This window comes from Callithrix jacchus, chromosome 4 (genome assembly GCF_049354715.1).
Source record: "Callithrix jacchus isolate 240 chromosome 4, calJac240_pri, whole genome shotgun sequence".
NCBI lineage: Eukaryota > Metazoa > Chordata > Mammalia > Primates > Cebidae > Callithrix > Callithrix jacchus.
The window spans coordinates 175,806,489-175,828,983 of NC_133505.1; the positions used below are offsets into that span (position 1 = coordinate 175,806,489).

Below are 22,495 nucleotides of genomic sequence, written 5' to 3' on the forward strand. Positions count from 1 at the left end.
TGCCTCTTTCTCTCTCCCCATCCGTCCCTGTCTTCCCCTCCTTCCCTCCTCTGTCTGCCTCTTTCTCTCTCCCCATCCCTCTCTTCCCCTCCTTCCCTCCTCTGTCTCTCTGCCTCTTTCTCTCTCCCCATCCCTCTCTTCCCCTCCTTCCCTCCTCTGTCTCTCTGTGTCTTTCTCTCTCCCCATCCCTCCCTGTCTTCCCCTTCCTCTCTGGACCCCTTCTTTCCCTGTTGTTCTTCTCTTTGTCTTTCCTGTGTCTGTGGTTCCATTACTCAGAAATCCCAGCAAGAGCAGCTGGAGATTGGAAAGAAACCCCAGCGTCCTGTGCTGCTGCCCTTGCCTCCTCCAGCTGGTGAGCCTGATGTGCCCATTTTTAGGCAGCACTGTGGCTGGGAACTGGCCTTTCCTCTGGAGTCGGCTGCTTCCCTCCCCCTGACTCAGAAGAATGAGTCAGGTGGGAAGAGCAGCTCGAGTTAGGGACGGGGTCCCTTGGGCTGTTGCCTTTTTCTGAATCACTTCTATCATGTTTGCCAAATTCCCTACGAAGTTCTAGTCCCTTGTTTGACACCAAGCGGAGGCAGGAGGGATTAATTGCGAAATGGTCGGATCCAGCAGGGCTGGGAGGCTCAGCAGAAGGAGACCTGTGTCAAGCAGGGCTTCCTTCCCCACCAGGCCCTTCAGCCTGCATTTTATGCCACAGGCCTACTTATGTTACAGGAAGCAAAATGCCAATTCAAGCAAAATGCCAATTCCTCCTACCCCTCCCCCACCCCCACCCCCTGGCATAAACCCTGCTAATTCTTTTTAAAAAAGGGAGAGAGATCATGTGTAGAAAACCTTTTTTTTGTTTTTTTTTTTTTTACAATTTATTTCCTGTTGTTAATCTTTAAAAGTGAGCTTCTGGCTAAGTGCAGGGTTTCAGTGGTGAAACTTTGCCCATGCGAACACATAAATAAATAGTTACAGTCTTTGGCAAAACACATGACGTTTCATCAACCTATAGAGAAATTCGTTTAGAAAAACATAAATAACTTACAAAAAATATGGTACATTGTAACTATTCACATCATCGTCATTCCCACACCCTTCGCGGTCGGCCCCGCAGCCCGGAAACAGAAAACCTGCACGCTGTTGACAGTCGCTACATTTAATGAAGGCTCCAACGCTTCGTTGGTCTTGGGAATACAGCGCCACACAAAAAAGTAAAAAGTGCAGCAAAACAACAACGCAACAACGAACCTCAAGGGAAACAACAAAAATAATTTTATCAAAATGCAAAGTGTACATTAGGACTAAAGTTACTATTTGGCATAGAAATGTGAACACTAACAGAAAGGGGAGAGCGACTTGCCCGCTATTGGGCAGGCAGACTTCTCTTACCAAACCCTTTATGTGGAGTGGGACTATTTCCTGCAGAAAGTTCATGCGACTTAAAGCAAACAAACAACAAACAGACACGAACACAACAAAACTTGTGCATATTACACATGACTGGTTACTGGGTGTGTCCGGCAAGAATCAATGCCGATTGCTTTTCAGCGTTTGAATTGAAAGAATTCCATATACAGCAGATAGATAACAGTAACAAATATTGGATTAAAATCACTGGCGACATTATATATTAAGGTTCCATTATCAACTCCTCATTATTCTCTACTGATTCTGTTACAGCTCATAGCATGCTTCATTGTGGCAACCTGATCGCATAAAGCCTCATGTTTTCACAGGATTATATACTTGTTATATGTTTGTTCCTAGAAATTATACTACATATGTGTTACTAGGCATATTTAAAATAAGTTATCGGTAAATGGTGCTGCATTCTGTATTCATTTAATAAATATTAACAAAACATTTATAACTGGAACCTTAATGAAATGTATTATCAAATTACATAAAAGCAATTCTTCTGCAGTTACCAAAGCCTAGTTGTGAGTTTGATGCCAAGCGCCTTTTCCGGCTTGTGCGTCTGCTTTGCCTCCTCTGGGGCAGCAAAGCTGGGGAAGGAAACTCAGGCAGGAGGCCCCACCCCGGACACCGCGGCAGCTGAAGCGCAGCACACTTTGCTCTGCTAACCTTTCACTTAACTGAGGTTTTGCCAAATCCACATCTGGAACCGCGTCACACCCATTTTGCAAGGATATTTTTTCTTTGATGAAACTGCATGTCTACTGCACGAGGGCTTTTATTGTCGGATAAGAGAAGAGTGGGGAAGGGGTGTTCGTCTATTTCTGTAACTGTTTTACAGGTTCCCACTAGTTAGTTGGCAGCTTATGTCATTCGCTACGCCTCTTGTCTTCTAATCTCTCCTTATTATACCATCACTTCAAATTTGAACTGAACCTTCTTTATAATTGATTTAACAGGATTCGCGTGTCATTGTAGAGCAGCTCTAATTCAAGAAGAGTGACAACTTTAAGCAGCAAAAGTAGTTCAGCAATATTTTCCATGCTTAATTTCTCATAATGGCTTATGCACAATATTCCCTTCAACTCCATATACACATAAATACAATAAGTAATTACATTTTATATGTAAACGTCATTCTTTTTAAACAAACAAGAAAAAGCAATGGAATAGCATGCCCAATTTTCACTCCACATAAAGTCTTATATGTCACCAAACTGGATTCCTCTAGTGGGTTAGATGTTCATTTCTGAGTTCCATTGATATTTATCCTCTGAAGGCACTTGGGTCTGGGGCTGCTGACAGGAGGTGAAGAACCATCAGAGTTAAGGTCAAGGGACAGGAGGTGCTGCTGGAGAGAGAAGCCACAAGGACCACGATGAACTGAGGTGTCTAGGGACCACGGCATGCACAGGGCATTGCTGGAAATGCAGCAAATCTTGTTTAGACATCTACAAAAAAAAGGAATAAATAAACAGAATTAGGATAACTGGACCATCTGTAGTGTTTTATTTTACCTAGAACCTGAAATACAATTACTTTAATTAAAAATGAGATCTACAATATGGATCAATGAATGGATGGATAGATGGATGAGATAGGTGGATGGATGGATGGATGGATGGATGGATGAGTGGGTGGGTGAGTGGATGAGATAGATGGATGGATTGATGGGTGGGTGGGTGGATGAGATGGATGGATGAGTGGGTGATGGATGAGATGATAGATTAATAGATAAGATAGATAAGTGGGTAGAGGTGGATGAAAGGATGGGTGTAGTGGGTGGGTGGATGGATGGATGGATGAGATAGATGGGTGGGTGGGTGGATGAATTAGATGGATATGTAGATGGGTGGGTGAATGGATGGATGGATGAGTGGATGGGTGGGCGGGTGGACGGATGGATGGGTGGATGGATGGTTGGATGAGAAAGGTGGGTGAATGGATGGGTAGATGGATTGGGTGAATGGATGAGATGGTTGGCAGATGGGTGGATGGATGGATGGATGGGTGGATGGATGGGTGGGTGGATGGATGAGATTAGGTAGGTGGATGGGTAGATGGATGGGTGGATGGATTGGGTGAATGGATGAGATGGTTGGCAGATGGGTGGATGGATGGATGAGATGGATGGATGGATGGGTGGATGGGTGGATGGGTGGGTGGTTGGATGAGATGGGTGGATGAATGGGTAGATGGATTGGGTGAATGGATAAGATGGTTGGTAGATGGGTGGATGGATGAATGGGTGGATGGATTGATGAGTGGATGGATGGGTGGGTGGATGGATAAGTGGATGGGTGGGTGGGTGGGAGGATGGATGAGATGGTTGGCAGATGGGTGAATGGATGGATGGATGGATGAGATGGATGGATGTGTGGATGGATAGATGGATGAGTGGATGGGTGGGTGGGTGGGTGGATGGGTCGATGGATTGGGTGAATGGATGAGGTGGTTGGCAGATGAGTGGATGGATGAATGTGTTGGATGGGTGGGAGGAAATCAGATGCCTTAAAAGGCATCCTAACATAAGAAGAAAGTCTCCACAGAAGCAAGCAGAGAAATCAAGGTTCTTGTCTTATTCTCTTTACTTCGTACATGATTTTCCTTTTTTTATGGAGGATGTCTCACTCTGTTGCCCAAGCTGGAGTGCAGTGGCACAATCTTGGCTCACTGCAACCTCCACTTCCTGAGTTCAAGTGATTCTCCTGCCTCAGACTCCTGAGTAGCTGGGATTACAGGTATATGCCACCACACTCAGCTAATTTTTTTTGTATTTTTATTTGTATTTTAGTAGAGACAGGGTTTTGCCCTGTTGGTCAGGCTGGTCTCGAACTACTAACCTCAGGGGATCCACCTGTCTTGGCCTCCCAAAGTGCTGGGGTTACAGGCATGAGTCACTAACTGGCCCAATACGTGATTTTCATCGTGTGATTTTCAAGAAGCATCCTGAGCTTTATTTACTGAATCTGTGAAGGGAATGTTTCCATATCCACTTGAAGGTGTGGAATTAAGCAGACAGATTCAAGTTCTTTTCCAGGTCTGTAATATTTTGATTCTAATATACTTATAGGGAGATAACTGTGGAGAAGCCCTTCCTTCTTCCCTTCCTGCCTGGCTGCCTGCCATTGCTAACACAAGAGGACCAATCAAAAATGGTTTCAGGAGTCTGGAAGGTGGAGAAAATCGGAGAAGATCTAGAATATGGCACAATGAGGATGGGTGGGATTGCTGATCATTGGAAACTGTCCAACCAGAGGCATCCGAATGCAATTAACAACCAGAAACAATCCAGGCTGAGCAAATGAAACGGCTGCTTGGAATGTGCAGGGTGCCCTGCGTGTTACTGCAATCAGGTTTTTCCTCTGAGGTCCAGTTTTTGTAATCGGAAAAGCACACTGTGTACCCCTTCCCTTTCTGGGTGCTGCACGCCCTCCCCACTGGCCGGAGGCGCTGACACTCACCTCTGCATTCGTACTTGAGGTCTGAGAAATAGACCATTTCTTGAGAGAAGACAAACAGACCCAGGCGCCCGCCTGCGTAGGTTTGGTCATAGATAGGTCCTGAGTCTGCCATGACCTGTTTTCCTTCATGCACTAAGACTCTAAAAGTGGTTTTGAAAAAGAAGAAGAGGAAAGAAAGAGAACATGAACTCTGAAGGCTTCACCAGTGGTGGAAGGTCGGCTCCAGACGCAGGTTGCCGATCTGGGGACACAGCCCTCTGCCTGGTACTTCAGTACCCAGGGGGGCATTGCTGGCTGTTCCTTTCAAACTGCAGCCACCCCTGGTGCAGAACTGAACCAGGGCATGCCTTCCTGCAACCGCACCATTGTCACAATCTGTTAGTTCACTTACAGTCACCTGGGCAAGGGCTTGAAAGGAGATTCAGCCTTTGGTGGGGTGAGAGGGAGCTTCCCGCTTCCTGGGAAGCTGCACCAGACTCTCCCCACTTCACCCTGTGCTGAAACCATGAGGTCACCGGCTTTCCTCCCCACTTTGGAAGCTGCCTGGGGGCAGGGCCTGATGCACCACACCCTCAGTGGGAGGATGGAGCATAAGTGTGAATACACAGGAGAACCCCCAGGAAAGCGTCCGGCCAGGCCACCAGCCTGTACGTCACCCACACAGATCTGCCCACCGCTGCTCGGGACTCACACACTCCTGGCATCCGTGCAGAGTCAGCCTGATCTTGGTGCTTATTAACTTTGCAAAAAAAAAAAAAAACTAACTTGATTTTAAATTGTCCACATTTTGTTTCAGTAAAAGTCGATTACAAAGGCTGTTAAGCCAGGAGAGAAGATTCTGTTAGGCTAACGGGGCCAAAACTTCGTACAACCGTGTTTTACATTCAGCCATCGACATGAACAGAAACGGATACAAATCCAGTCTCCAATAAAGCACCAGCTCACTCTGCAAAGATGCAGTTATTTTCATCGCAGGTGTTCTCCCTGCCTCGGGTATTCATGGGAGAAAATACAGTCATCATCCCAAAGGTATTTTAAAAATAAAGCAGATTGTTCTCCTTTTCAACCATTTTTTAAAAACAAGTAATATGTAGTACAGACGCAGCGCAGAAAAGAGGAGGCAGCTAATGCGGAAGACTCCAGAGAAAAACAGGTTAGAATTCACTTGAGCGGATTGGTCTGCTAATGTTCCCACCAGCATCCGACAATCCGACAGGAAGCCACGCGGAGAACCGCCGCACCCAGCTCACCTCATGTAGCCGGTCTTGGGCCTGTGGGTCAGGTGCCACCTGTAGGCCGTGTAGTCCTTCCAGCCAATGTTCCTGGGGTCGTGCCATAGGGTCCGCACCTGAGGGAGAACACAGCCACTGGCAGCCAGGGTCCTGACCACTGCTCCTTAACACCATGCAGGAAGCAAAACATGACTCTGCAAGTTCACTCTTAAGGCTCGTGGTGCTCCATCTCTCTCTGATGTGTTTATCTTAAAAACCTCTATCGTGGATCAAAGTCCATGGACAGGGGGTGTGACTCGGGGCTGAGACCCTCACATTCCCGGACTGGAGAGCAGAGGAACCTGATCCTCAGATTCCCAGATTTGAGACCACAGGCACCTGACCCTCAGATTCCCGGATTTGAGACCACAGGCGCCTGACCCTCAGATTCCCGGATTTGAGACCACAGGCGCCTGACCCTCAGATTCCCGGATTTGAGACCACAGGCGCCTGACCCTCAGATTCCCGGATTTGAGACCACAGGCACCTGACCCTCGGATTCCAGGATTTGAGACCACAGGCGCCTGACCCTCAGATTCCAGGATTTGAGACCACAGGCACCTGACCCTCAGATTCCCAGATTTGAGATCACAGGAACCTGACCCTCAGATTCCTGGGTTCAGGTCTGGATCTTCTCTTTCCTTGATACAGGACCTTGGGCAAAATACCTAAAGTTTTGGATATTCGGTTCTTCCTATCTCTAATTAAAAAAAATTTTTGGCCGGGCACGGTGGCTCAAGCCTGTAATCCCAGCACTTTGGGAGGCCGAGGCAGGTGGATCATGAGGTCAACACATCGAGACCATCCTGGTCAACATGGTGAAACCCCGTCTCTACTAAAAATTACAAAAAATTAGCTGGGCATGGTGGCGCCTGCCTGTAATCCCAGCTACTCAGGAGGCTGAGGCAGGAGAATTGCCTGAACCCAGGGGGCGGAGGTTGCGGTGAGCCGAGATCGCGCCATTGCACTCCAGCCTGGGTAACAGGAGCGAAACTCCGTCTCAAAAAAAAAAAAAAAATTTTTTTTAATTATATATTTGATTGTTATGTTCTAGGCTCACTGCCTATCTCCAGAAGACGGTAAAACAGGTTTAATCTGCAGGAGAATTAGCAACTGTGTTTCATGCTATTAGCAACCGCTCAGTGGTAGCCCCAGGCATGCTGTCTATAACAATGTACAATTATTAAAGTGAGCCTGGAGTTGAAATTAATCAAAACCAAAGTGGGGTCTCCAGGATGGGCTAGTCCCACTGAAACACCCCATGGCGCAGTGGTACCGAGGACACACATGGGCCGGGCTGGCCGTGCTCACCTGTCCCGCCGTGTTCCCCGTGTGCCACAGGGCATTCCTGAGGTGCTCGCCAGTCCCTGTGGTGGAGTTCACCACCTTGAGGGACACACCGGAGTAGCCGTAGGCCCGTGTGGGCTGGTCCTCCCAGTAGGTCTGCGTGACCTGCTTCCACATCACCACGTAGAAGCGGCTGCTCGACTGGTAGCCAAAGACGAAGCCAGCATAGTCGTCATCCCGGTCAGTGTTTACATAGAACGTGCCACTGAAGTCCACAGACCCAAACTCGTCAAAACCTGGGTGGAACACCATAACTTTTTGTTAGAAACACCTTTCAGGTGGCCAGGCACAGTGGCTCACGCCTGTAACCCCAGCACTTTGGGAGGCTAAGGCGGGCAGATCACTTGAGGTCAAGAGTTCGAGACCAGGCTGACCAACAGGGTGAAACCTTGTCTCTACTAAAAATACAAACATTAGCCAGGTATGGTGATGGGCGTCTGTAATCCCAGCTACCCGGGAGGCTGAGGCAGGAGAATCACTTGAATCCAGGAGCAGAGGTTGCAGTGAGCCAAGACTGTGCCACTGTACTCTAGCCTGGGTGACAGTGAGACTCCTTCTCAAAAAAAAAAAAAAAAGGAAACACATTTCAGGGAATCTCCAGCTTGACCATCGGACAGTGGATGCCCAGTGGGCAGGGCGGCTCTCCTCTTCACCCCACTGGGCTCTTTTACCAGGAGATTAGTGTAATTGAAGAGACATTTTTTAGATCCAACTTATGAGAGTTCTGAGGTCCATTTCATAGACCAAGTCTATAAGATAAAATGGTTTACTGAAATTTCAGAGACTTCAGAGAGGCAGGTGCATGCGCCTGTCAAGATTATTTAGGCAGACAGCTTCACAGACCATCGAAGGATGGGGGCTTCAGAAAGACCACACTGCATCATCCCACCTGCGTGATCTGCGGGCACCTCCCCAGAGCAATGCCGGCACCATCGCCGTATCTCAGAGACTCACCTACGGCGATGCCGGGGTCCGAGTTGGCTGTCTGAACCAGCTCCTTGCCTTGATGGCGAATGACCCAGTTGGGATCGATCTGGGTGGTCCCTTTGGGATCCAAGGGCACCATCTGGAAGTTTCTGAAGTCCGTCTCACTGATGGCATTGTTCTCAGGACACACGTCATCGATATCTGGGACGTTGTCATTGTCAAAATCATCTTTACAAATATCACCCCGGCCATCACCTATTCACCAGGAACAAACAAAAAGAAAAAAAGAAGCAGCAGAGTCGGTGGTTTGCCATGAGCTCTTCTATGTCTGAGAAACGTGAGTGCCTCGTGGTCTGAGCATCTGAGACTGAGTGCCCTGCAATCCCCAGAACATCTGACTTCGCCAAGAGGAGCCTCCACATTTTCACAACGTTTTTGTGGTAAATATGCAGCAAGGCCAGCACGGCAAGTTCACAGACAGCCGTTTCTCACCGTGTTCAAACCCAGGGCTGAGGGATAAACCGCAATGGCTGTCAAGCAGTGTCAACCCGCATTCCCAGCTGGGTTTGTGAATATTTTCTGAATGTTCGTTATGATTTTTCTTAATTATCTTTGCCTCTTACAGTCTATCTGGCTTTAAAGCGGGACTCACACTAAAATGGCTTCTCCTGGGAAGACATGGACGTCGCTGTCTAGGGGTCCTTGTGGTCAGGTTTTCAGTGGGGTTGTGACATGGCGGGGAGTGGGGGTGAGGTGGGCGTGGTGCTGACGGGGGGACCACGAATTTGCCACACGTGTCCGGTCTATCAGTCTACGGCGATGATGATAACCTGACAGGCAGATTGCAATGTACTGAATTAGCTATCACATGGCCTATTGTTTTAGAAGGAGAAAAGGCAGTTGGACTGAATATCTCATATTCTTCCACTAGTTTTCTGTTCAAGAGCGTACTCCACCTGCTGTGTGGCAGGCACGAAGCTGATATCAGGGCATTCTGAAATGCTGTTCTGCCTGTCGGCTTCTCCCTGTCCCAGCCCCTCCTTGGGGGAACGCTGCCTGGGGAACGAGTCCCCGCCCGTCCAAGCGTGGAGTCCAGATGAGGCCTCCTGTGCTGGCTCCATCCCTTCACGCTGCTCAGGGAGGGCCCGGGAGCTGCCCTTCTGATCCCAGCGTCTCCCACGTGCTTCTGAGTCATGCTGGCTCTGACACCCCTTCTGTCCTTATCTCCATCTGTCCAAGATGCGCCTTCCAAAGGCAGCCTGCATAGCCTGGACCCATCCGAGGGCCACTTTCTCACAGCCTCCCTCCCCGGAAGCCCTGGAGCACAGCTGTGCCTGTGTTTATTACTCGGGGATGCTGGCTTAGAGGACTGCAGCCCACCCAGCACCTTCCTCGGCGGCCGTGACTACCAGCCACCTATCCAGGCTCCCCACTGAGCAAAGCAGCTCTTCCTCTTCCGCTTCACACTCCTGCCATTCTTGTTTGCTTTGCCCTTAAAAAAGTCCTCCCTGTCCCCTGCCTGGCCCCATACACCGAATCCCTGACTCATCCTCCATTTATAACCAGCATTCTTTCCAGGAGGTCATCAACATTCTGGAAGTAACTCGGAGGCAGGGATCTCTCCTCCGCCTGACGCGCACATACGCTTGGGGCAGCACACCTGCTGAGGGCAGGCACACAGCCAAGAACGTGCAGAGCCGTCCGGGCGAGAAACTCACTGCACGGCCCCACGGGCAGCTGAATTTGCCCAAAGTGACCGCACTTTTTCCAGCAGGAGACTTAAGACCATCCCCACACATACATATCTCTGCCCTGGCCGGCTGCTCGGAAGCCGTTTTCCTCCACGCCCGGGAGTGGAGGCAGCACCCACCGTCCAGGTCCTCCTGGTCCGGGTTGAACACCAGCCGGCAGTTGTCCCTGTCGTCGGGGACGCCATCGTTGTCATCATCGGGGTCGCAGGCATCGCCCTTGCCGTCGCCGTCGTGGTCGGCCTGGTTGGCGTTGGAGATGTAGGGGCAGTTGTCCTGGTTGTTCTGGTGGCCGTCCTCATCTATGTCCTCGTTGTTGTCACACTGGTCCCCGACGAGGTCATTGTCCATGTCGGTCTGGGGGAGAGGGCGTGAGGGAGACAGCAGAGGAGCCCCGATTGGAGGAGGCGGAGAGGAACCGGCAGGATGTGAGCCTGAGAGCCGTCTCCTCGTCCTGCGGCAGCGCTGGCCCGAGGTCACACCGACCCCGACGTCAGGACCGGCGCTGGGCCCAGGACCCTCGGTCCGGGAACCTCTCCACCCTCTGCCACCTCTCTCACTGCAGGGATTCACTTCACTAAAGGAAGATGCTTGAGCTTCTCCACTGGAAAACCATCAAGTACCGGGTGATTAAGTCTCTTTCCTACACCATTTGCTGTAATATATCCCATGTTGGCATCAGGAAAATGAGGAGAGAATCCTGTCAGGCACAGCCTCACTCCAGCTGATGAGATGAAGCATCTATTCATGTGGCCTGTGGCCCCTGAGATCAATTGATTTCAGCTAAAATCATTGAAAACTCCATGTTGTCCTGCCTTGGCGGAGCTCATGGAAAAGGGCCAAGGCCCCATGCAGGGGGCTGATGAGGATGCCCCACCCTGCTGCCTGCGGCTGCCCTCACCTAGTCAGGCTTATGCACCAGGGGGCAGTTGTCACAATGATACCCACACCATCACTGTGCATATCCCCCTGATGAGGACCCCCAACCCCACCCCCCTGCCCATGGCTGCCCTCACCTGGTTGGGGTTGTGCACCAGGGTGCAGTTGTCACAGTGATCCCCCACACCATCACTGTGCATATCCCCCTGATGAGGAACCCCAACCCCACCCCCCTGCCCATGGCTGCCCTCACCTGGTCAGGGTTGTGTACCAGGGGGCAGTTGTCACAGTGATCCCCCACACCGTCACCATCCGTGTCCCTCTGGTCAGTGTTGTAGACATAGGGACAATTGTCTCGTTCATTGAAGACATCTGTTGGTGTTGAAAAGGAAAAAAAAACAGAAGGAAGGACAGGTGAGCTTAGAAAAAGCACATGCTTTTCCTATGACATTAAATTGTTTACAACCACACTTTTATTTAATGATAATAAAAAGCCTAAGAATATAGGAAAATATAAAGACTAACTAGATTCTCGAAGAACATATGACATATTTTATTACAATTCAAATTCCCTTCATTTGAAATAGAACCAACTTTTGAAGATTTCTGGGCAGTGTGGCAGGAGGAGTAAACGTGCTGTCGCCGTGTAAATCTGAGCTTGCTCAGCTGCTTATTTCTCCCAAATATCCACTCAGAAAGCACTCGTGGAGTTCCTAGGAGCGTATCATCCATGTACACAGTGGGAAAATAACAATGGCAGAGATCGGCAGGGTTTTTAGATGTAATGTTTTAAGAAATCTGAGGGATGAATTGCGCTGATATTAAAGCTATAAAAATATGAACTGAACTAACAGCACCATCAGTAACAGCGCCACAGATGACGAAGCAAAGCATTGCATGTCAGCGAGTCCACATGAACTGAACAGCACCATCAGTAACGGCGCCACAGATGACTCAGCAAACCATTACATGTCAGCGAGTCCACATGAACTGAACTAACAGCACCATCAGTAATGAAGCCACAGATGACTCAGCAAAGCATTATGTCAGCGAGTCCACATGAACTGAACAGCACCATCAGTAACGGCGCCACAGATGACTCAGCAAAGCATTATGTCAGTGAGTCCACATGAACGGAACCATCAGTAACAGCGCCACAGATGACTCAGCAAAGCATTACATGTCACCGAGTCCACATGAACTGAACTAACAGCACATCAGTAACAGTGCCACAGATGACTCAGGAAAGCATTGCATGTCAGCGAGTCCACATGAACTGAACCATCAGTAACAGCGCCACAGATGACTCAGCAAAGCATTCCATGTCACTGAGTCCACATGAACTGAACTAATAGCCCCATCAGTAACAGCACCACAGATGACTCAGCAAAGCATTGCATGTCAGCGAGTCCACATGAACTGAACTAATAGCCCCATCAGTAACAGCGCCACAGATGACTCAGCAAAGCATTACATGTCAGCGAGTCCACATGAACTGAACCATCAGTAACAGCGCCACAGATGACTCACCAAAGCATTACATGTCAGCGAGTCCACATGAACTGAACCATCAGTAACAGCGCCACAGATGACTCAGCAAAGCATTACATGTCAGCGAGTCCACATGAACTGAACCATCAGTAACAGCGCCACAGATGACTCAGCAAAGCATTACATGTCACTGAGTCCACATGAACTGAACTAACAGCACCATCAGTAACGAAGCCACAGATGACTCAGCAAAGCATTGCATGTCAGTGAGTCCACAGGAACTGAACTAACAGCACATCAGTAACAGCGCCACAGATGACTCAGTAAAGCATTACATGTCACTGAGTCCACATGAACTGAACTAACAGCACATCAGTAATAGCACCACAGATGACTCAGCAAAGCATTACATGTCAGCGAGTCCACATGAACTGAACCATCAGTAACAGCACCACAGATGACTCAGCAAAGCATTATGTCAGCGAGTCCACATGAACTGAACCATGAGTAACAGCGCCACAGATGACTCAGCAAAGCATTACATGTCACTGAGTCCACATGAACTGAACTAACAGCACATCAGTAACAGTGCCACAGATGACTCAGGAAAGCATTGCATGTCAGCGAGTCCACATGAACTGAACCATCAGTAACAGCGCCACAGATGACTCAGCAAAGCATTACATGTCACTGAGTCCACATGAACTGAACTAACAGCACATCAGTAATAGCACCACAGATGACTCAGCAAAGCATTACATGTCAGCGAGTCCACATGAACTGAACCATCAGTAACAGCACCACAGATGACTCAGCAAAGCATTATGTCAGCGAGTCCACATGAACTGAACCATGAGTAACAGCGCCACAGATGACTCAGCAAAGCATTACATGTCACTGAGTCCACATGAACTGAACTAACAGCACCATCAGTAACAGCGCCACAGATGACTCAGCAAAGCATTATGTCAGTGAGTCCACATGAACTGAACCATCAGTAACAGCGCCACAGATGACTCAGCAAAGCATTACATGTCACTGAGTCCACAGGAACTGGACTAACAGCACATCAGTAACAGCGCCACAGATGACTCAGCAAAGCATTATGTCAGCGAGTCCACATGAACTGAACTAACAGCACATCAGTAACAGCACCACAGATGACGAAGCAAAGCATTACATGACAGCGAGTCCACAGGGAGAGCCAGAGCTGAGCTGAGATGCTTGCCTTGCTTTGCTCAGGTGGCATCTCGGGAAGTAAGGAGGTCCTAAAACATAAAAAAGGAAGGGACTGGGAGCTTGAGATCTGCGTCTAGCACATCACAGGCACCACCCAGATGAGAAGCAGAGGAGCCTCCTGGCCACAGTGAGCCCTTAGACGGCAGTTCACCACGTTTCCCAAGACCACGATGAGGGTAGAAGCAGAAATCAGTGGAAAAGGTTAGACACAGGTTGGGGAGGCTCAGAAGGGGTGAGGCTGGTGCCGGGCTGGGAAGAGGACCCCACGAGGCGCAGTGTGTGGGGAGCTGGGGCTGAGCCCAAGCATGCACTTGAGCCTGCCCCGAGGTCCTGCTGCTCCAGGCACCCCGAGAGAAGGAACAGCCATGTGGTGATGGTGGCACTGGGCTGCAGGGCTCGTCCAGGTAAAGCATCCACTGGGAACAGTGGCAGAGGCAACCACGATACACCCATGTTATTCTGAGCCCTGCGGGAGGAGTTTCCAATACATGGGTAGAAATAAGGGTGCAGAGGCGGATATCCCAGGACCGGGACACAGGACAGACCTATGGCTCCTAGAAACTCCATTTGATGAAAACACATCGTGGCTTCTTGGAACTTTTGGATAAAGAGTAAGCATAGGAGAAGACACCATGAAGAAGCACAAGGCCCAGGACTGCAAGGCTGGGGGCGGAAAGAGGAGGGCGCCAAGTTCGCAGCTTTCCACAGGGCTGGCCTGTGGCCGGGGACCCCTGACCCGTGGGAAAAGGCGAGGCAGAATAAGCATGGGCCCCACGGGAATAACTGAATGAGCCATTTAATCTTACAGTAGTGTAAAGATGAAAGGAGCTTATCCAAGAGGTTAAGGCAGCAGAATTGCCTGAACCCAGGAGGCGGAGGTTGCAGCAAGCCGAGATTGTGCCATTTCCCTCCAGCCTGGGCAACAAGAACAAAACTGTGTCTCAAAAAAAAAAAAGAAAAGAAATAAATAAAAATACAAAAAAATAGCTGGGCATGGTGGCAGGCACAACAGGAATAATCCCAGCTACTCGGGAGGCTGAGGCAGGAGAATCGCTTGAACCCAGGAAGCAGAGGTTGTGGTGAGCTGAGATCACGCCACTGCACTCCAGCCTGGGCAAGGAGAGCAAAACTCCATCTCAAAAAAAAGAGAAAGGGATTATACTTCAAGAATCAAGCTAGATAATCCATAGATGAACACAGTAAAAACTCACTGCACTGTCTAACACCTACTGAGCATTCAACGTGTTTCTTACTGTTAATATTATTGCCAACCATTCAGAAGAAAACATGAAGCTTGCAAATGCCTCCAATGGTGACCCTTTCAACGCACGCATCGGGCCAGTTGGCTCACACTGTAATACTATCCCTTCAGAGGCCGAGGCAGGTGGATCAAGACCAGCCTGACCAACATGGTGAAACCACATCTCTACTAAAAATACAAAATTAGCTGGGTGTGGTGGCGTGCACTTGTAATCCCAGCTATGGAGGCCGAGGCAGGAGAATCACTTGAACCTGGGAAGTGGAGGTGGCAGTGAACCAAGATGACACCATTGCACTCCAGCCTGGGCAACAGAGCAACAGTGCATCTCAAAAAAAAAAACAAAGAGCACGTGTGGGAGGGAGCAGAAGCCTCACCGTCCCCGTCGATGTCCACGGAGCAGGCGTCCCCCTCTCCATTGTTGTCAGTGTCGATCTGGGCGGGGTTGTGCACATACGGGCAGTTGTCACAGCGGTCCCCAACCTCATCCTTGTCATAGTCAGCCTGGCGGGGGTTGAAGAGCAGCTGGCAGTTGTCCTGGGAAACCAAGAAAGGAAAGACTTCAGCAAAGATCAGAGGAATGTGTGTCGGGCCCTTGAGCACTTACAAGTTACGTACTCAGAGTTCATCAAAATCAATGTGGAAATCAGACAAACAAAGACGCCAGTCAGGGCTGGGCCCGGTGGCTCACACCTGTAATCCCAGCACTTCGGGATGGGCAGATCACCGGAGATCAGGAGTTCGAGACCAGCCTGGCCGACATGGTGAAACCCTGTCTCTACTAAAGCTACAAAAATTAGCCGGGCGTGGTGGTGCTTGCCTGTAATCCCAGTTACTCAGGAGACTGAGGCAGGGGAGTCACTTGAACCCAGAAGGTGGAGATTGCAGTGAGCCAAGATCGTGCCACTGCACTCCAGCCCGGGGAACAAGACTGAAACTCCGTCTAAAGAAAAAAAATGCCAGTTAAATACTTTTTCAATATCAAATCATTTTATCGTTATTTATGCATCGTCTTTTGTTGAAAATTTGGAGACTGCTAAGGCAAAAACGGCATACCAGACACTTCATGGTGAGGAGAGATATGTGCACATCAGATAAATGGATGGATTAGCGAGTCAGGGCCTCCAGCAAAGTCAGGTGTAAGAAGGCAGCAAGTAAAATTCATCCATTCGCGCTACAGCTGTTTTGTGTAGAAACACGTTACAGCCTTTGTGTTTGCAGCGGTTTTCTCAGAAGTATGGTCATGTTTGAAATGTTGCCATAAAGGCAAGTTTATCACCCACGGTGGTACCAGCCTTGCCCACCACTGGCTCCTCGGCAGAAGGAGGGGAGGTCTTCTATTTTTGCGCAGTGAGAGTAGATAAAATTATTCAAAACATTCCCAGCTGCACACTCCAGGTAGCCCCATGCCCTGAGGAAATCTGCTTTAGAAACGACTGACTTCACAGTGGCCGTTGGGAGCTGCTCGTGCACAGACACTTGGAAGACGGTTGACCAGGACCCTTTGGTATGAAGGGGCCTCTGCGGACCCCGCTGCTCCCGGTACCCAGGGTGTGCGGCACGAGCCACTCCTACCTTCTCGTCGGTCACCCCGTCATTGTCATCGTCGTCATCACAAGCGTCACCAATCCCGTCCTTGTCGAAGTCTTCCTGCCCAGAATTAGGCAGATGGGGGCAGTTATCCTGCAATGGAGAAGGAAGAATGCTTGGGAAAGCATTTTGGAAAGCGTCTCTTTCAGGAATGCAGGTGAAACGAGACGGAAGCGTGCCCCGTCTGCCCCGGGTCGGACTGCACGCTCCCGGGAGCTCAAGGAGGCGGCCAGGAGGCCAGAGGCGAGGCGTTTCTTCTCAATTCCTGCCCTGGAAATTATGTCACCGCCACTCGTGAGGGAGACAGAAGCAACTAGTGTTCGGAGCCCAGAATCCCAGTGAGGTTTTGCCAAACAGCTGCAGACACAGGAGTATGACAAGGTTTTGCTCCGAGAGAACGTGGGAGAGAAAAGAGGCTTTGGTGATCCTTTCCTCCCCACAGACTTCCACTCATAAATCAAACGCCAAAGCTTACGAACGTCTCACCCTCAGCACCTACAGATCTCCACGAAGAGTCTTTTGAAAGTGTGTGTGACACGTTCAGAAACCAGGGCCGAGGCCTTGAAATTCTCCGCTAACTTGGCCTTCACGGTGAGTGTGTAATGCGTGTAACCGGGAAAAACTCATTTCGTTTCAGTCCAGTTACACCACAATTTAGAGCTGAGCTGTGTGGACACTAACTGGAGGGAACTGCAGACCCGGGAGAAGGCAGAGCGCCCGTGTCAGCTTCATGAACACGCCTACGAGACCTGCAAGGGGCGTCTCCTCCCGTGGCTCAAAGCGCGTCACTGGTTCCGTCAGAAGGCAGCTCCCGGGGTCACGTCCTGGAGGCCAGAGTCTCAGCACTCACAGATGAAGAAAGGAGAGCATGTCGCTGGTCAGGGAGGACCCAGGTCCCCGAGAGGGGCCCTTGGCAACGGGGAGGATTCAGCGCCTGTGTGTCTCGTGAACATGGGAACGGGCGCAGGGGACGTTCGTCACGTCTCACTTTTAAATCCTTTTGTTCTCATAAATTATATATTTACATATGTAACCTTGTAAATCATGTACCATTTTTGAAGTCATTAAATTTTCATCTAAAATTCCACCGTAATGAAAAGAATAATCAGGATGTCTCCCAGCAGCATGGACTCAGCTGCAGCTGACCTGCAGTGAGGAGCTGGGGGAAGGGTAGGCTGGGTGGCCACGGGTGCGACATAGCTGGGGTCAGTGCCTCACTGATTTTAAAGGGTATTCGTGTTTTCTTTCAGTCAGTATTTGCCATCTTTAATGAAGAGGGACTGAAAGAAAAATTAACACAAAATTCACGAGAATGACTAAATATTAAATACATGAATCTCTTTATACTTTGAAATGACATTCGTGTCGGTTTGTGGCATTAACATGTCTGGCTTTCTTCAGGCATAAAACTGCACTGAAACATCTTGGAACGCCCTGTGCGGTGGACTGAGTGGCAGTCCCCACAGGGGATGTCCACGACCTGGTGTCTGGAGCCCGGGAGTGTCACCTGATATGGCCAAAGTGAATTTTATCTATATGGTGACAAGGGCAATCAGGTCAAGGACCTTGAGGAGCCTCCTCCTGGATTATCTGGGTGGGGCCTAGATACAACCACAGGTGTCCGTCTAAGAGACAGGCAGGTGAAGTTTCCGGAGAGAGAGGCACCGGCGAGAGCGGGATGAAGACGGGGCAGGGGTCTGGGTGACCAGCCACCAGCCCCAGAAGCCCAGAGACTGCCACTCTGGAGAAGCTGCGGGAGGCAGAGGGAATGCCCCGCTAGCACCTGGCCGTTGTGTTTCTGGCCTCTGGAGCTGGGAGATAACAGATTCCTCTTGTTCTAAGCCTCCTGGACGTGGCACTCATGAAAGCCATCCAGCCTGTGATGGGCCGTGACGGAGCTCTTCCTCCCCGCCAGCTGAGCTGCTCCCTTACTGCTTGGCTTTGGGGAGAAAACCATGTCCTGAGTCTTTCCCAGCCAGTCCCCAGCTGCCTGAGACACCACAGCCTCTGCACAGCCTGGAGCTGAGTGTGGAGCCGGCCGCCTCTCCTGCTGCTCACGACTTCAGGTGTGGTGACACACACAGTTGGGAATAGTGGCAGACACGCCTGCTGTTCCCAGGCGCCCAGCAGCGGGCAGCACCAAGATGTGGCCGCGTCCAGAAAGGACCCCAAGAAAGGGGACCAACAGGGGTGCCTTCAACCTGGTGATCGTGACCTTTAGGCAGGAGGCCCGCGAAACGCTCCCTCCAAATTCACCATGCTTCCGAATTCGCTGTGCTCCCCGCCCCCGGACGCAGCATCCCTGGCACCTGAAGGAGGGCTGACCCCGTGGCCCCAGGTACCCTCACCTTGATGCAGTGGTAGGTGGCGTTGGTGGCGCAGACCAGGTTGAGGTTGGGCCAGCCGTCCAGGTCCGAGTCCTCCCCGCAGATGAGCCCGTCGCCCGCGTAGCCCGTCCGGCACTCGCACTTGTACATGGGGTCACTGAAGTGGCCCAGGTAGATGCACTCCGCGTGCTTGTGGCAATTGTGTGTCTTGTCCTTGCACGGGTTTTCGGGCTCACACATCTGCAGGAGAAGGGCTGTGTGGTCAGCAACAGGCAGGACGGTGGCTCTGGAGGCGTCGGGGTGGGTAGTCGGGCACGAGGTCCCCAGCAGGCCCCATCCCAAGCAGGGAGTCCTGAACTGGGAGGGGCTTTCTGCACATGCACTGAGGTGCCGGTAGTTCCTGAGGCTCTGAGCGTCTGCTGCGGCTCACCGAGGATGCCACTGACCGCTGAGAGGCGGTGGGCTGACACTCACAGGCACCTGGGTGAGCGCTCAACCCTGCAGCCACGTGAGAGATGCAGCCGAGCCTGGCAGGTGCTCTGCTTCCCAGCCAGCCCCTCCCACATCCCTCCCGGCCACGCCACCCCTTCCTCTTCTTTCTCCTGCGTCTTTTCTGGGCTCATCTGGTTTTTCCAAAGACTTTCACAGAAGGAAGGCCGGCGTACTTGCTTTTCCGTCTTGGCAGCCTCCAGGCCGACCCCGGTGGGCTGGCTCCCTCTGTAGCGGGGCGGACAGGGCAGGCAGTGGAAGCCGGGCTGAGTGTTGACACAGCGGGGCACCTTACTGGTGGAGAAGCAGACGTCGGGCACCAGGGCACACTGTGGGACAAGCAGATGTGAGAGGCCACTCCCAACCTCCACGGCACCCACAGCCCGGGGCGGGGTCACCCACCTCATCCAGGTCCTCACAGTGGGTGCCATTGCCCAAGAAGCCCACGGGGCAGGAGCCGCAGGACCAGGACCCATCCGGGAAGCTGCTACACTGGGCTCCCGGGAAGCAGGGGTTGGATAAACACCCATCTGGGTGGGAGAAGGCAAAGCAGAGTTAACCACACAGCCTGCTCAGCACAAAAGGAAGCTAGCCCTGTGTGCCACCAAACACTCCGGGATGTCCTTGTCTTAAAACTGTGTAGTCAGGAGTGCTCTGGTGTGATACTGCACCATCATCAAGAGGCGTCATCTCCAAGAATGGATTGCTCAGGAGCACGCAGTGCAGAGGGTGACAGGAGCATGTGTACATTATGACTACTCATGTGCCATGCCGCATGACTACCACCTTCCCCAACATACAACTCCACACCACATGCCACACCGCACAACTAACACCTTCCACAACACACACCTACACACCACGTGCCACACCACACAACTACCACCTTCCACATCACACACCTACACACCACATGCCATATCGCATGACTACCACCTTCCCCAACACACAACTCCACACCACATGCCACACCGCACAACTAACACCTTCCACAACACACACCTACACACCATGTGCCACACCACACAACTACCACCTTCCACACACAGCTCCATGCCATGTGCCACACTGCACAACTACCACCTTCCACAACACACAACTACATGGCATGTGCCACACCACACAACTACCACCTTCCCCAACACACAACTCCACACCACATGCCACACCGCACAACTAACACCTTCCACAACACACACCTACACACCACGTGCCACACCACACAACTACCAGCTTCCACACACAACTCCATGCCACATGCCACACTGCACAATTACCACCTTCCACAACACACTACACGCCACGTGCCACACCACACAACTACCACCTTCCACAACACACAACTACATGGCATGTGCCACACCGCACAACCACCTTCCACAATACACAACTACACGCCACGTGCCATGCCACACAACTGTCACCTTCCACACACAACTACATGCCACATGCCACACTGCACAACTACCTATATGCCACATTCCAGACTACATGGCTACACACCACATGCCACACTGCACAACTACCTTCCACAACACACAACCACACGCCACGTGTCACACTGCACAACTACCACCTTCCACAACACACAACTACATGCCATGTGCTACACCGCACAACTACCTACACAACTACACAACTACCTACATGCCACATGCCACAGCACACAACTACAACCTCACAGAACTACAAGCCATGTGCCACACCACACAACTATGTGTCATGTTCCAGACCACAAAACTATCCATGCACCACCTTCCACAACACACTACACCTTCCACGCTGCACAACTCCCTACGCACCACGTTCCAGACTATACAACTACCCACTCCTCACCTTCCACAACACACAACTACACACCAGGTGCCACACCACACAACTACCTATGTGCCATGCTCCAGACCACACAAGTACTCACATGCCACCTTCCACATCACACCTATGTGCCATGCTCCAGACCACATAACTACCTACACACCACCTTCTACAATACACAACTGCCTACACACCATGTTCCACAACACACAATTACACCCCAGGTTCCACACCACACTACCTATGCACCACATTCCAACCCACACAACTACACATACACCACCTTCCACAACACACAACTACATGCCAGGTGCCACACTGCACAACTACCTACATGCCAGGTTCCAGACCACACAACTACCCATGTTCCACCTTCCACAACACAAAACTAGCGTGTGTCCCCTTGCACACCACACAACTGCCCACACACCATGTTCCAGACCACAACACATAACTACACGCCAGCTGACACACCACACAGCTACCTATGTACCACATTCCAGACCTCACAGCTGCCCACGCACCACGTTCCAGACCACACAATTGCCCACGTGCCACTTTCCACACCACACAACTACCTACACGCCATGTTTCACAGCACACTACCCACGTGCCACTTTCCACACCACACAATTGCCCACGTGCCACTTTCCACACCACACAACTACCTACACGCCATGTTTCACAGCACACTACCCACATGCCAGATTTCACAGTACACAACTACCCATGTGCCATGTTCCCACCACACCATGTTCTAGACCACACATCTGCCCATGTGCCATGTTTCACACTGCAGCTACCCACATGCCATGTTTTGCACTGTACACCCTACATGCCATGCTCCAGTCCTCACAACTATTTACATGCCATGTTTCACACCTCACAACTACTCACATGCCACTTTCCACACTACAAACCACCTACGTGCCACACCAGACCATACAACTACCCATGTGCCACATTTCAGACTGCACAGATAACCACATGCCACATTCCACACCACACAACTACCCACACTCCACATGCCACACCACACAACTGCCCACACTCCACATTCCACACCACACAACTGCCCACACACCATGTTGCAGACCACAACACATAACTACACGCCAGCTGACACACCACACAACTACCTATGTACCACATTCCAGACCTCACAGCTGCCCACGCACCACGTTCCAGACCACACAGTTGCCCACGCGCCACTTTCCACACCACACAACTACCTATGTACCAC

The 22,495-nt window shown here is 50.8% G+C and overlaps 1 protein-coding gene across 2 annotated transcripts in view; it reads right to left on the reverse strand.

The window, feature by feature from the left end:
• Positions 1 to 1,131: 1,131 nt before the first annotated feature.
• Positions 1,132 to 22,495, reverse strand: part of THBS2 (thrombospondin 2) — a 42,783-nt gene continuing 21,419 nt past the window's right edge. For both annotated transcript variants that reach the window (XM_035297220.3, XM_035297219.3), the window contains exons 11-22: positions 19,840 to 19,967; positions 19,614 to 19,766; positions 18,970 to 19,188; positions 16,607 to 16,714; positions 15,409 to 15,568; positions 11,297 to 11,415; positions 10,287 to 10,521; positions 8,444 to 8,671; positions 7,454 to 7,725; positions 6,122 to 6,219; positions 4,872 to 5,011; positions 1,132 to 2,858 (exon numbers count right to left, since the gene is read on the reverse strand). In XM_035297220.3, the coding sequence (XP_035153111.3) occupies positions 2,851 to 2,858; positions 4,872 to 5,011; positions 6,122 to 6,219; positions 7,454 to 7,725; positions 8,444 to 8,671; positions 10,287 to 10,521; positions 11,297 to 11,415; positions 15,409 to 15,568; positions 16,607 to 16,714; positions 18,970 to 19,188; positions 19,614 to 19,766; positions 19,840 to 19,967 (1,868 nt within the window). In that variant the 3' untranslated portion in view covers positions 1,132 to 2,850. The remainder of the gene's footprint in view (positions 2,859 to 4,871; positions 5,012 to 6,121; positions 6,220 to 7,453; positions 7,726 to 8,443; positions 8,672 to 10,286; positions 10,522 to 11,296; positions 11,416 to 15,408; positions 15,569 to 16,606; positions 16,715 to 18,969; positions 19,189 to 19,613; positions 19,767 to 19,839; positions 19,968 to 22,495) is intronic.